This window comes from Montipora foliosa, chromosome 1 (assembly GCF_036669935.1).
Source record: "Montipora foliosa isolate CH-2021 chromosome 1, ASM3666993v2, whole genome shotgun sequence".
Lineage (NCBI taxonomy): Eukaryota > Metazoa > Cnidaria > Anthozoa > Scleractinia > Acroporidae > Montipora > Montipora foliosa.
In genome coordinates, this window is record NC_090869.1 from 50,380,038 (window position 1) to 50,395,037 (window position 15,000).

At 38.2% G+C, this 15,000-nt stretch overlaps 1 protein-coding gene across 4 annotated transcripts in view; it reads right to left on the bottom strand.

Moving 5' to 3' along the window:
- LOC138000422 (organic cation/carnitine transporter 2-like) overlaps window positions 1–15,000 on the bottom strand; it is a 51,683-nt gene that overhangs the window by 3,365 nt on the left and 33,318 nt on the right. Inside the window, exons 1-8 of one of the 4 annotated variants that reach the window (XM_068846891.1) lie at window positions 12,472–12,556; window positions 11,207–11,226; window positions 8,064–8,359; window positions 4,097–4,325; window positions 3,773–3,971; window positions 3,113–3,319; window positions 2,179–2,313; window positions 762–859 (exon numbers count right to left, since the gene is read on the bottom strand). In XM_068846891.1, coding sequence (XP_068702992.1) covers window positions 762–859; window positions 2,179–2,313; window positions 3,113–3,319; window positions 3,773–3,971; window positions 4,097–4,325; window positions 8,064–8,357 — 1,162 coding nt within the window. In that variant the 5' untranslated portion in view covers window positions 8,358–8,359; window positions 11,207–11,226; window positions 12,472–12,556. Of the gene's footprint in view, window positions 1–761; window positions 860–2,178; window positions 2,314–3,112; window positions 3,320–3,772; window positions 3,972–4,096; window positions 4,326–8,063; window positions 8,360–8,876; window positions 8,989–11,206; window positions 11,227–12,471; window positions 12,614–15,000 lie in introns of those variants that run through there. The other 3 variants (XM_068846873.1, XM_068846831.1, XM_068846882.1) reach the window with 3 other exon arrangements.

Below are 15,000 nucleotides of genomic sequence, written 5' to 3' on the forward strand. Positions count from 1 at the left end.
TTCCGGTTTTCACGATAGCGTCATTTGACTACAACTACCAGAATTCAGTTTGTTTTTGTTTTCTTATTTAAATTTTGTATTGTTAGTGGGGTAAAAATAACAATAGCTCCAATTAGCATGAGGCAAGCAAAGGTACTTGTAGTCAAATTGACGTCATCATGCAAATGTCCTATTGTTTGTTTCAGTTGTTTGCTCGGCCCCACTAGACTTTGCGCTATAAACACTGCCGAGGGTAAGTAAAGGTTATTTCATATTTCAATTTTTTCAGGCGCTATCTTCTCCATACGAGATCACATTTCAAAGGACACTCATCTCTCTCGAGGAACTAGCTTTCGCAGCATTTTTTATGAGCTAACTTAAATGTCGATACAGCTATGATTTCGGCCTTCTTTTAAATTCTTTCCTATAAAAAGGCTTTTGAATCAGATTATTGTGAAACAACACTCCAGTTAGACAGAGGTCATAGACGAAGTTTCCCTGCAGCTCCGCCTAGACAGAACATTAAATTAATTGCAGAGACCCCTTGTCACACGGCGCTTCTCTCACGAAAACAGGCAAAACTTCGCTTGCCAAGCAGGTCGCATAAGAAGACAACCCTTGTATTGCCTGTTTTTGGCTGTCTGAACTCACCCAAATAATCCCTGGAAGAAGACTACTTAGTTGCCAGATACAGACATGCTGCGTTAATATCTTTTGTGACTAGGTATTGTCTACCAGGCCATACTTAAATGATCGTGACAAGCATTTTAACGAGTTCTTACTTTCGTCATGCTTAGCTTTGTCCGTTAATAGAAGAGCCCCAATCGAACCTAAGGCAGCAGCCAGGAACGACACCATAAGAATTTTCCTGCGACCGAACCTAGAAAAGTAAAAGAGGACGACAGTAGAGTGTGTTAATGCAGAATGAAAACTAATCCTAAAATAAATTTGGATCACATCTCAGTTTGAAAACTGAAAAGTTTCGATTTCGGTGTCTCTTCAACGCATTTTCACCGTATGATAACGGTAAATTTTGCAATAGGTCACCATGGCAGCGTACCTCGTAGGCTGCCATGGTGACCTATTGCAAACTTTATTGCCATTAAAAACAAGGTCAGCATGGCACCAAAAAGGTAATCTGATAAAAGAAACCCCTATATTTTGTACGGTAACGCCTTAAATCTCAAAAACCGTACCAGGTGACCCGCATTTTTATTACTAGAAAGCCTGATCAGCAGGCTTCGAGCAGGCTTTATCTATCAGGAGTGGATTCCGAGCCACCTTAAATATGCCAATTGAGAAAATATCTGAGAATTCGCTCTAGACAATGTTTTTTTCTTACACTAGGCAAAAAGTAAACCATTCGTCGTTATAGGAATCCAAGGTATTTTGTCATACCATTGAGCGCATTTTGTTTAGCAATAATTGCCATGAACTCTCTATTTCGAAGTACCGTGTCAACTATTAGCGTTACATTTTTATTAAACTCGGTTTATTTTTACTATTAACTCGAAAAGAAACAAACTGATATTTTTAAACAGTAGTTCGCTTACGTCTAATTACTCAAAATCATTCATTCAATCCGCCCATCCTTTTGTATTCATCACAATTCTTTTTACTGATAATTTCATAAAATTTGTCATTGTATCTCGAGGGATCGAAAATGTTGTTAAGATTCTTAATTCAAACTGTACTGTGATTGGTTTAATACTATACAGTAAACACCCTATTTCGATAGTTCCGCAGGACATTAAACGAAAAATATTTACGTTTTGATCGTTAGTAAGGTTTTCTAAGAAAAGGAAACAACAAAACCAAACAGACAAAAACTAACTCGAAAAGAAACAAACTGATATTTTTAAACAGTAGTTCGCTTACGTCTAATTACTCAAAATCATTCATTCAATCCGCCCATCCTTTTGTATTCATCACAATTCTTTTTACTGATAATTTCATAAAATTTGTCATTGTATCTCGAGGGATCGAAAATGTTGTTAAGATTCTTAATTCAAACTGTACTGTGATTGGTTTAATACTATACAGTAAACACCCTATTTCGATAGTTCCGCAGGACATTAAACGAAAAATATTTACGTTTTGATCGTTAGTAAGGTTTTCTAAGAAAAGGAAACAACAAAACCAAACAGACAAAAACACAAAATTACAACAAAAAAAGCACTGATCACGTTAATACCTTACCTCAAGTTCACGAAAGTCATTAAAGGATACACCACCAGACCGGATAATGCACTTATCACCACATTAATGTAGACACTTCCACTAAGGAAAGGAGCACTTAAAGACACTCCCCAACCGATGAACGATGCTGCAAACCTGTTTGAAGATAAACGTACCTGCTTGTAAGTAAAACAATTCGAAATGAATAAAAAAAAGTAAAATCCTTTTTAATTTGTTAAGACCTAAATTAGTACCCTTTTCATTTGTTTCTTAATTGCAATTTTTGGGTCAACTTCCGCTAACTTTTGATGAAAAATTTCGCGGACAGCGCAACACAGGGAGCTCCAATTGACGGTGCGCTATGTGGCAATTACAATGCGACGTAGACATTGAGTTTGATAAGGGAGGAAAACCCGGTGGAGTGCAAGGACAGAGCCAGATTGACATCGGTCCACTGAAACAGCCCACATATGATCGCAAACTTTTTCGCCTGAATACCTGAACCTGACCACATACAGGACCACGATTAGTGTTCCCTAAATACTGGAATTTAGTTGTTCATGTAAACGCTTGAGTTTTCGATGTTGTACATGTGCTGGCGGATAGCAGGCAGCCGCTAAAAGGAGAGTCGAGGGGTGAAACGCAGGATTGCCAAAAACAACTCTATCAAGGTGTTTCAATGAGCCACTGAATTTCAATGCCCTCATTACTTGGCCATGCAGAGTGCCTCAGTCCACAATACATAAGAGACCTTTTTGCAGATTCGGTGGCCATTTTGACTTCTATTGTTTCAAAAAGCTGTTATGGGATGCCAAGGGGGCAAATACATATTAATTTGCCCCATGATCATGCCATAATGTCTTTCGAAACAATAGAAACCAAAATGGCTGCCGTATCTGGAAAAAGGTCTGTTGAACACTTGAATCAATGCTTTTCCAAGCTCCTTTTAACTCACCATATGAACCACGAGCCGAGAGTCGTGTGTACCATTTTCATGGAGGCGAAAAGATCGCGAAATTCACCGAGCTTTTCTTGTTTGGGTAAAGCCAGGGACTCTTCTGGCATTTGTTTACGATTGATCCTGGCTACTTTACTCAGGGTTTCCCTCGCTTCAGCTACGCGACCTTTTTTAAGAAGCCAACGAACAGACTCTGGTGTGATACTGTGTAGAGAGGTAAGGAAACAGATTGTCATAAGAAGATGCAATCGAAATGAATGGTATCATTTCCAAGTGACAAAAAAAAAGAATTGAAGTAGCGCAGATTGCCACCTTAAATCTACCCTTCATTATGTACAGAGGAATAGTTGTTCCGTAAGCATAGATGCCACGATCAAGGAGCGCAACAAAAGGAGAAACGGACGACGACTTTCCACCTTAGGAAGTTGAACTTATTGAGAACCCAGAGGATCGAATTAAATGCACCAATCAAAATAACTAACAGACAAACAATAATAGCCAGTTGCAGCCAATGCAGTCGAAACCTCACGATCTACAGGTTACAACTGACCTTTTTTTTAGTTATTGTTTTATTATTATTATTATTATTATTATTATTATTATTTATTATTATTTATTATTATTATTATTATTATTATTATTATTATTATTACTTACAACCACGCAGCTACAACCAGGAAGCCTGGAGCTGCAGTTACCATGGTTAATGTTTTCCATTCTCGGATGCCGAATGCAAATGCTGGTAAAATCATGTAGAATACACCAAATCCAATCCACACTAGTGATCCTGCAGTACTTCTTTGGCGCTTTCCTGAAAACTCTGTTGTCAACACGAACAATGGGATACTGTAGCCACCTGGTGGGAAACGGAGGTTTAAAATATTTAATATATTAGCAAGTTGCAAATATCAACTAAGCATAGACGTTCAAAAATTTATGAACTAAATTTGCTTGTTCTCCTAAATCAGCTGAAGCACTTACCAATCATGAAGCCAACAAGGGCACGGAAAAGTGCAAATACCCAGAACGTGGGAGAAAATGCAGAGAGAAAATTTAACAAACAACATAAGAATCCACAAACAAACAGGGGAATCTTGCGTCCAAACTTGTCACAGATCGGGCTAACGACAAGGCTGCCAATAAAATGGCCGGCAAACATAACCGAGGTTGAGATAAATCCAAATGAGCCACGGTCACACACCAGGTCAAACTGGAAAATGAAAAAAGTTTCAGAAAAGACTGAGCTAGTCATGGTGATGGTGCATAAGGTGCATAAAAATGATAAATAAATGACGCATTTTGCCAGGTGATAGCACTTTGAAATAAGACAACCTTATTGATTTTGGGTGCCCATCACGATTCTCTTCCCTGCATTGCACGGATCTCGTCGATGCTCTGTCACGCATGCGCGAAGTGGCTTCAATGCAACTTCACGTCCACTCTTTCGCCATTGGGCAGACGTTAAAATTCAAACTGCTTGAAGCGGGTTTTAAACCGGTTAAGGGTTTAATGAATACACCCTATTCCAAAATGGCCGCCATTTTGATATTCTTTTGTTTTTATTCAAATAAGCCCTTGATGCCTCGTTCTTAAGCTTAAATTTCAAAAGAATATTTCATCTTGAACGAGGCAACAAGGGCCAATTTGTATCCGCATAAATCAGCGGCCATTTTGGAATAAGGTGTATCAGGAGCCCATCAGTAGGAGCTTGCCTCCCCCATACAAGCCCTATGAGTCAACCTTTGCCCGTATATTTCTATTTTTAGAATGCTACGAGTTGTTCGGCACTGCATGCGCTGTTTAAAATAGCCAATCAGAATAAATTCATTGTCTAACGAAGACAAAAATAGCAAAAACAATGTACGCAAATTGTGCGAATTGATGTAAATTGATGTAAATGTGAGTCTCCTACTGAAGGCTTGGTTCTAAAAATAGAAAGATACGGGCAAAAATTGACTCAAGGATATAGAGCACATGGAGGCTCCTATTCGTGGGCTCCTGGGAGTACGAGTTGCCAGAAATCGGATCTGTGCTTTATACGCAAAGGGTTCTGGGATCGCCAGGGGGCAAACATAGCAAGTCGCTGTAAGAAAATATATGGCGGAAACTTATTTCGACGTCCAAAAAACGATTTTGGAGAGAGATCAACGCTTTTTCGACGTAGTTATATCAGAAATCAATTTGGGCAATGTTGATACGTGTCAAGTGTAAGTTTTTGTTTGAATAACCGGTGAAATATGACATAAAATTTTACTGGGATTAGCCGTGCTTGCGTAAGGATCCGTAAAGTTTATTGTGAAATTGACATCTCGTCATGGTCTCGAAATATTTAGGTACAAATCTGGAGGAAATAACACAAAGCCTTTTTAGTTGTATTTACGTGTGTCTAGGCTGTTTTCTTATTAGTTACGACTTGCGTAAACTAATTACGGCTTCTGGAAATTTATCTCCTCAAAGGAGAGAAGTCGTTGTCAGAGTAGATGGAAATTGTATTTACAGAGCTATTGCTCTTTGGAGCGATGAAATGAGCAATGAGAAACATGAGGAAATCCATAGGTTAAGTTCTTGTTTGATTGGGAAAAGTCCGCTACTATTTTCTACAAACTCTGCGGTGAGAGTCCAATCACTTTCAGTTACATGTAATGTAGTAGTTCTGCTCAAGCAAACTATTTCAATCTCCTTCTGCCTCGAGGTAGCTGTTTTAGTGCTTCTCTTCCATAGAATACAGCAGTCTCTGTTTCGATAGATTTAGATAACACTGGAAATTCATGCCCCAGCTGTTACGTTACATGTAAACAAACCCTTTCTTCTGTCAAAATACCATCTACAAGTAGAAAGTCACTGGATCTGAGCAACCTTGTCAAGCTCCACTATGACTTCGACCAATACAAAAGCGTCATCTTCATATACTAGTTCTCTGTAGATCTGATCTTTGGAGCAGGTCTTTGAGGTTTTGGTACTCCCACAATCATACTCTCTTATGTACAAAGTTGGTGTAGGACATTCAGAGGTTCTGTAACTTCGTACAAAATTATTTGAACAGACCTTTGTACTCATCGAAACCTTGAATTGGTAACGATTAATAGCTCTACCCACGACAAAACATCATTGTTATTCCTGGGCGAGTAAAATCCTAATATTCCGACGTGAGGAAGAATCCCCACACAACACAATGCCACTAGGCATATTTCCAATATTATTTGAATTGCTGAGTTTAGAAATAGGCCAAAAGCCATCCTATACACACATTGATACAACTGAAAAGGCTTTATTGAGATATTTCCTCTAGATTTATTCCTAATTTTGTAATAGTTTGAGACCATTTCATAATAAACCTTACGCAAGCAAGGAAGTTAATCAGCAAATTTTATCCCATATTTCACGTTTATCATATTTCTGATAAAACTGAGTCGAAAATAGCGTTAATCTCTCTCCTAAGTCGTTTTTTTTGGACGTCGAATTAGTTTCTGCCATTCATTTTCTCACAGCGACTTGCAATGTTTGCCCCCTGGCGATCCCAGAACCCTTTGCATATAAAGCACGGATCCGATTTCTGGCAACTTATTCAATATTCTTGCAAAAGTTTTGAGAACATCCAGGAGATCCGTGCCGAGGTTTCCTTTTCTTCCCTCTAGAGAGGAAAGTCAGGGAAACCTCTGCAAGGCAGAGTACAATTCTCGGGATTCATTCAGACCTTAGAGGAATACCTTCAGAAGTATTCCTCTTTTTGTCGGTTTTCCCGAAATCATCGGAAAATCCTGTGTCATTTGCTTTGTCCCACTAGTACCATGCTCCTTGAAAAAAGAAAAAAACATGGCGGATCCCATGGGCCTTGATGTTTAGCTACCCAAATGAATCGTGCGGGTTTCTGTTACTTCAAGCGCCGGGATGCTTTTATAGCTCGTAGCTGCACAACTGCAGGTGAGTGTTTCATTAAAACAATGCGGTTTGATATTTCATTGATTGATTTTGATTGATATTTAGTTGTGAAATTCAATAGCAAAAAGGGGATCATCTTTAGACGAGGTAAACTTAGAGTTTAGTCACGGAGAACTGAATGTAACGGTATGCTTTGCTTACCTGTTTCGCTCACCTGTTTCTGGCCTATCTGAAGTGTTTAACCCGTGTTTACTGAAACCGACCTAACTGGATATCGTCAAAAAAGTAAGTGTTCATGCTGGGAGTTTCTCGAACGTTTATGTAGCGAGCGTCTTAAGGTATTCATTCAAAATGTGTTATGTATTCTTTTAGATCGAATAATTCAAGTAAATTCAATTAAAGACATAATTATACGATTGGCGTAGACCAGTTGCATTGTGAGCCATTTGCTGACTGGTGAGAAGTACTACTTTTGAAGTAATGATCGAAAATCCGCCACCCATGTTTGTTACTCTAAATGATTAGTATCCAGTCTCTTGAGAAAAAAAGAAAAGAAAGTTTCAAAAGGAACACACTAGTCCCCATGCATATTTTGATTGAGGAAATTTATTCTGTTCCTTTAAGGGGAAAATTCTTTCCCGTTATTCCATACAAGTGGAAAGCGCCCCAGAAGCCAAGGAAGAAGTCCTAAAACGAGGTTGTTACTTGTCTTGTAAAATTTCAGTTTCGTGGATTTTTTATAACAAACAAAATTAAATAAAAAAAGAACTTAAAAGATAATAATATTACCAGGACTAAATGAAAATTTAGCACGTCTCAGCTTGGGTAAGGAACTCCGTAAATTGCAACCCGGCGTACAAGTCATGTATATCTAGAATCTTGCAATAAAACATGGCAGCTGTGTATCCCCGCGTATAATGTTTTGAGAAGCAAACCCGTGAATCGTTGTTGTCGTTGCGTTCTTTTTTGCTCATTGTCTGGTAAATGAGGGAAGCTTTGTTTTCAATATTTTCATTTTGTTGCTTTCTCTATGGGTGAAATCAATTGACATAATAGTTGTGTGCTGTACCTGAGTAACCACTGATGTGCGGTCATCTTCGAACGTCCAGTCTTCCCTAGGAATATTGCATCGGAAGGAGTAATCGTCGTCTCCAAGATGAATCGTTTTGTTGAAAGGGCAAGTGGAGTTAACATGGGTTTTACATTTCCATCCTGGCTCCGACGCAATGAACATCATCACATATAATGGAAAGCCCCACCAGAGCCCATAGGCAATGTTGATAAATACAGTGAGCATGATCTGGAACCGCCCATAGCTGCCAATCTTTACCAAAACTTCGTCTGTGGTTAGTTGCTTATTCATTGCTGCAAGAAAACGATTCATTTTAGATTCCATTGAAAATTGTTCGACACAGAACGGCTGGCAATCTGAGGGAGAAGGGAGAAAAAAACAGGCCATGCCATTTGAATTTTAATTAGGAGATCTAAATGATCTACGATTTTGGACAACACTCGTTGGAAAAAAAAAGTGACACATTACTGTAACATTGTTATTTTCTAATTTGTTTGTGATAAAAGATTAAAATCTCGCTATCCCCACCCCTGATTTAATGTTGGTTTAGAAACGGCCAAAGGCTTGCAAAGTATTTTGCAGGGGAGGACCAATATACTTTGTGAGTGCATGTCAAATCTTCCACTTTATGCGCCCATTTTCCTTCCTTCTAAAGCATTGACAGGTTACTTTACTGCTTGTGCTACACACACAAAACACAGAGATGACATTGTTGAATGGAAACGAGGTAGGGATATTAGAGCCAATCGCATCAGATGGATGAAACAAATTTTCTTGACATAAGGCAACTACTCGAAAGCAGGACCTGACCTTGGCGGGTTAAACATCCACTATGTCCAGGAGAGTTAACACAAAATTGGCCACCAAAGAAATATTGCAAAAGGATTTCGTCTGCAACAGGTAGCATGTACAAGAACAGCAAATACTTGAAGAATAACAAAATTATCGCAATTATTGCAAATATCACAAAAGTCGCAAGGAATTTCCTCCAAGGAAAAAATGCGATTTGGGAAGAATTACAAATAACACTGAACAATAGAAAAACATTTATTTTACGAATCATGCAGACAGCAAATAGCAAATGTTGCAAAAGTCCCAAGGATTTTGTCTTCAAGGACAAAATGCCCGATAATACAATCGCAAATACTGCAAGAATAACACTGATTACTGGGTTGCCAAACCCAGTCGGAATTTGGGTTTTATTTCGTGGTTTTTTTTTTGTTTTTTACTGGGTTGCAAACCCAGTCGGAATCTGCGTTGCATTTCGTCGTTTATTTATTTTTTTCCGTGTCGGGAAAAGTCCCGGTTGCCTTTCACTGCTCTGCTAAGTGGTGTCTTTGTGCATAGAGTCTTCTTAGCGTATTTTGTTAGGTTTGAGGGGGCTGGGGTAATGCGTAGATTTCTCTGGTGCACATAGGAGAACATTTAATTACTAACCTGGAATGGCGTTGGAAGTCATTCTAACGCGAATGGCGTTTTAGTGCATCTTAAAACAAAATATACCCTTTTGGAACTCAAGAATGGAACGTCAATTGGATAAACAAGACAAATATATCTGGAATCTTAAAAGCGGCGAGTAATGGACTTCGACAATAATCTATCGCCCGTCGAGCCGAAATCAAAGTGAGCTGTATTGCTAATATTTTACCAAGTGTGCTGTTATGTAGAACACTGAAACCAAATGGAAAATCCTCTGGTAACTTATGGGTTTAACAAAAACAGAGTAGGAATTGAACAACTTGGATCTGCACAGTCTTCCGGTAACAATTGGAAATTTCAATAATTCTTGTTAATCAAAAATTATTTGAAGGAAAGCTTGTTGCCTATTTTTTGCTTGATAATTCAAGTAAAGGGTTTTTCAGTAAAGGGTTTGATGCTGAACACTGGTGGGAAATATATTTAGTTGCGTTTTTGACGCGGAGTGTAATTTGACACGATTGAGATTCTTGTCTTCACGCACGTAATGAAATAGGAAGGGTTTTTTTGCCTCCAATAGCAAATATGTTGTTTGTTTCGAAAAACTATTTCACTGGAAAAGGTGGCCTTTATGAATTCATCATGTTGTGTAATATGCGAGCTTAACTGGATAGTTTTTATGGCAATAGTAAAGCATTTTCGTGTCAAAATAAGTTCAGCGTCTTTCAGTTGTGATAACTTAATTTAATATAAATATACGTAACCTTGTTATACTTGTCTGCCGTAAACTTGATTTCCACTCTCAAAATTACCTCCAGAACCTACTTTTTGCGTAGAATAAGCTGTGAGAATGATGTTCTTATCTTCTGTGGTGATACTTGACGATTCGGGAACATTTTGTGAAAAAATATTTATAACGGGTGACACGCTCAACTTGATCGCCCCAACTTGCCACATTATGCATAACATCCACTTGGCCTTTCGACATCCCATTGAAAAAAACATTCAGATAGTGACAAACTTCATATTTATTAACCATTTCTTCTGCTTTTGTGCTTGTCAGCATTGTGATTTGCGCAAATTCGCAAGTCTGTTTTTGTATCTCATGGATGTTCAGATTTTCAATTACATGGCCGCTCAACATCGCGATTGTGTAAATAGTTCACCCTGAAGTCAAAATAGATACGTCCTCAGGAACCCGACAAAGAAGGCTTCCTGACCCGACAGATTAAATGTAAATATTCAGTTAAATATTACAACACAATTAAAAAACCAAAGATGTTGTTTTACTCTAAAAACGACGATCGATTAACATGTTTTCCTGTAGTTCATTCAGTTGACACAAGGTGGTCACGTGCACCTTTATGGTTGTCTAGCACGTGATCAATTTCTTCCTTTTGACAGAACATCATAAAAGTCAGAGACTGCAGAAATCTTGGTCTTTTTACGATCGATTGTCATTAATCTTTCGATGAGAATTCGATTCAGAGCTATATTTAAAAACTGTTTTTTTCTTTATCTGAGAAGAAATGAGTGAATTTTACTCAAGTGTTTTGTTATCTTGGCAAGATCAAAGCAAGGGAAAGGGGGAAGAGAAAAAAACACAAACATGTCCTGTTTTAAAGCTTCTTCCAGAGAGTATAAAGATCCGAGACGGGCGATATTTTGCAACTGATGCACACCTCAGCGGTATTATTAAAACAAGGGAAAAGACATGAGAATACCTCTTTCCTAAATCGTCTACCTGAGAAACAAAAAGTACGACACAAAATAAAAAAACTTGAACGATGCCCAAATAATAACCTTTAATACTATACCTTGATTGCCTACAATCATGGCATGTTATTAAAGCATGGGTTAGCTGACCATGTTCATTTACCGCATAAAAAGAACCTCTCCCGAGCAGAGTAGAAAACCAACAAACTTAGCCCACATACGACACAGAATCGAACCTGGGCCACATTGGTGGGAAAGCCAAACAAGCGCTCTGACCACTAGGCCATCGCTGCATCCCATATCAGTTTTGTACTTCATGCACGGCTGGTTTAGAATTTACATCCTGAAACTCTCAAATCGTGCAGTAACGCACGATTTACGGATAACATTCTATTTGACTTTGTTGTTGTACTTACGGAAGATTAAAGTTTTTCATTCTTTACATGGTTAAGTCCTTTTTTCTTAGTCTTAATTTTCTGCTCAAGGTCCAGTCCTTAGAACGGAAAACTATTATCAATTCATATGTCACGAGCATCAGTCATTCTCTCAGGGACTACTCTCACCCAGACAATAGTTAATACTTAAGAAATAAAACATTGTAAATTAAAAAGGTTGGTATAAGGGAAGTACCTTAATTTGAAAATACTTTTCAAAAGAGCCTTGGCCTGTAGAAAGTCTACAATGGAAAAATTTGCCTTTGGAGATCAGTGGAGGTTTCATGGTCCACGAAACCTGAATCGAGGCGCGCTTGTCTCCAATGAACCGTGTAGTTGTTTTCTTTAAAATTCTATTCAATACTCAGCCATGTCTGGATGGGCTAACTGAGGAATGGCGTGATTGCATAACAATCATTTTAAGTAAGAACGGCGCTAACATTTTTACCTTGCCCTAAATCAGATAGAGACCGAAGGAGGTGGCCTTATTTACAATTCCTTTTTTATCTTTTTTTCTCGTAATAAAAGGTCGATGTGATTATGTAAATTAATTTGTATTCAAATGGTTCACGCGAGGGATCGTTATTAAATGCACTCGACAAGTAGATCCACAATAGTTTTTAAACCTGAAAAAGTTGAGAAGCCTTGTTAGCGTAGCCATTATGTCTTCTACTTGTGTCCAAGTCACCCAAAGTGAAAACAAAACGACGTGCAACGAAGAGAGCAAAAGAAGTGACCTACGAACCTCAACACATGACAACAACAATTTCCCTAAAAACTGCGCAGTTTCATATTAGTGCTTTCATTGCAACCTTATCCTCAATCACCAGTTCACTTACCGAACCGTTCCAATTCCAAACGATATGAAAGTCAGTAATCTCTGCGCAGCTGAAGTTTTAGATGCACCAAAGAAGAGAGGGTACAGAATGCTATGCAAGAGTAACGCACAAGCTCTTTTTTTTTTTTTTTTCATTTATGTGTATACAGGACGGATACGATTGGCTAAAAGGGGGTGTCACGTCGACCGCAAACAAATGGTACTCTAGAATTGCCCGAAGCTGAAAATACCATTATAATCTTTGTTTGTCCACCCAAATTTTGAATAAGCATTGTTTTATTTTCTCTTTGGACCATTGTAAGTCCCAAGAGAAACTGGAAACAGTGCTTCTTTAAAATTTGGATGGACAAACAAAGAGTATTATGGTTTCCATTTCGGGCAATAGGTTTGTTATCTTAATAACAAGGTCTTTGTTGCATCAATATTAGTGTCGAGTCTTTCATGCTGTGGCGATGTCGAGAAAAACGTGACCTGGAAACATAATTATGAACGAAATGATATTTGAAATGAATCATATACACTCTCTTTATTTTATAAAAACCTTTTTTGTAAGAACGTTGAGGCTGAGATTAACCGCCAAATTTTTTGAACGTATTAAGAACATTTCTCAGGCATAGAGTCGATTAAGAACATTTTTATTATGCTTATTTGAATTTTAAATGAAAGCATAAAACAACGATAAATTAATGTAAATTAATTCAAATACTTAAGGGCATAATCTTACTGCATGACACACATCTCAGTTTCTAATAATGACCTCTTTTCATTAAAAATCGTTCCAAAATTACTTCAGCACCATCAAAGTCATCAGGTGAAACAAAGTGATGTAAATTTAAGAAGATCTTACAAACGTTTTCTGCCTCACGTCGCAAATATAAAAGGTCGTTCAGCTTCAGCTCCAAAATAAGACGTTCTTATAGAAAAAAGTGTATTGAACTGCGGATATGAAATCAAGTGAAGCTATGATCCGTGCAGTTATGAACTGCGTAGAGAAGCCTGAAAAATTCATAATTTCAACGGGCTTTAAACCCGCGATGGCGATGCGACGCTTTAACTAACGGAGCTAGGAAGCCGATGATGTTGAGATTTGGTCAAATGTTAACGTTTCCGCGATCATGAATGAATCAATGAACGAAATGATATATGAAATGAATCATATTTTTAACTGCGGATATGAAATCAAGTGAAGCTATTACCCTCGCAGTTATCAACGCGATTTTAGCAGTATTTTTTTTAAATTTCATATCCGCAGTTTAGTAGTGGCCCCGGGTATAACGTAGTTACTGGGTTGCCAAACCCAGTCGGAATCTCTGTTTCATTTCGTGGATTTTTTACTGGGTTGCCTTATAAGGCAAACCCAGTCGAGGTCTTCGTTTAGTTTGTTTGTTTTCTTTTTTTTCTTTTTTTTTTTTTTTTTTCCGTGTCGGTAAAAGTCTTGCCTGTCACTCCCCTGGTAAGTGGTGTCTTTGTGTATAGAGCCTTCTGGGCGTATTTTCTTAGGATCGAGAGGGTAGTGGAACTGCGTAGATTTCTCTGGTGGGCACAGTAGAATCATTAACTTAGCCTGCAATGGCGTCGAAAGTCATGCAACGCGAATGGCGTTTTAGTGGATCCTTAAACAAAATATACCCTTATGGAGCTCAATAATGGAAAGTCAGTTGGATAAACTAGGTATGAATCTCAAAAGCGACGAGTACTGGACCTCGACAACAACCTATCGCCCGTCGAGACGAAATCAAAGTGAGCTGTATTTACCTGAAGTACATGGTAATTTGACACAATTGAGTTTCTTGTCTTCACGCACGCAATGAAATAGGAAGACGTTTTCGCCTCAAAGAGCAAATATGTTGTTTGTTTCAATAAAATTTTCGCTGGAAAAGGATTCTGTGGTATTTTCTGCCTTTGTGAATTATAATATCATGTTGTGTATTGAATTTTCGAGCTTAAGGTTGAAATGTGATATGGGAGAAGTTTTTTAGTATTGCTCTGTAAGCAGGAAGGGTTCACAGGCCCGTTGGAAGCGTGCTTGAGTTTCAACAAAATGAGCCCCAAAATCAGTGAAAACTTGTGACGCAGATGAATAATAAAGTAGCTGCTATTTCCAAAATGATGGAATTACCTGGTGATAAATAACGTCGTACGTGTCTTGGAGAGTAAATTTTGACTTTGCATAAATAAGAGTTGGGCGATTGTGATCTTTGTTTTGACTTCGCTCATTTCATTGTCAAACTTTATAACACTTGACAGAAAAAGAAACTTACAAAAACCCGGTATCTTGCCATCATTTGACACAGATGCTTCACTGTTTGGCGAGTAAACATACAGCGGTAACTTAATCACGGCGCCCGCTGAATTCCGGCCATGTCACTTTCGATTTTGCAATTTACTTGAACGTAGCAAAAATCTCCCAAAATGTTTGTCGCTGATCGTAACTTTTTATATTCTATATTCACGGTTCAAAATTAATGTTGTTTTGATGTCGTAAATATTTTATTCTCGATCGACCGTCCGGGAAACTTCCTTCTGCTCT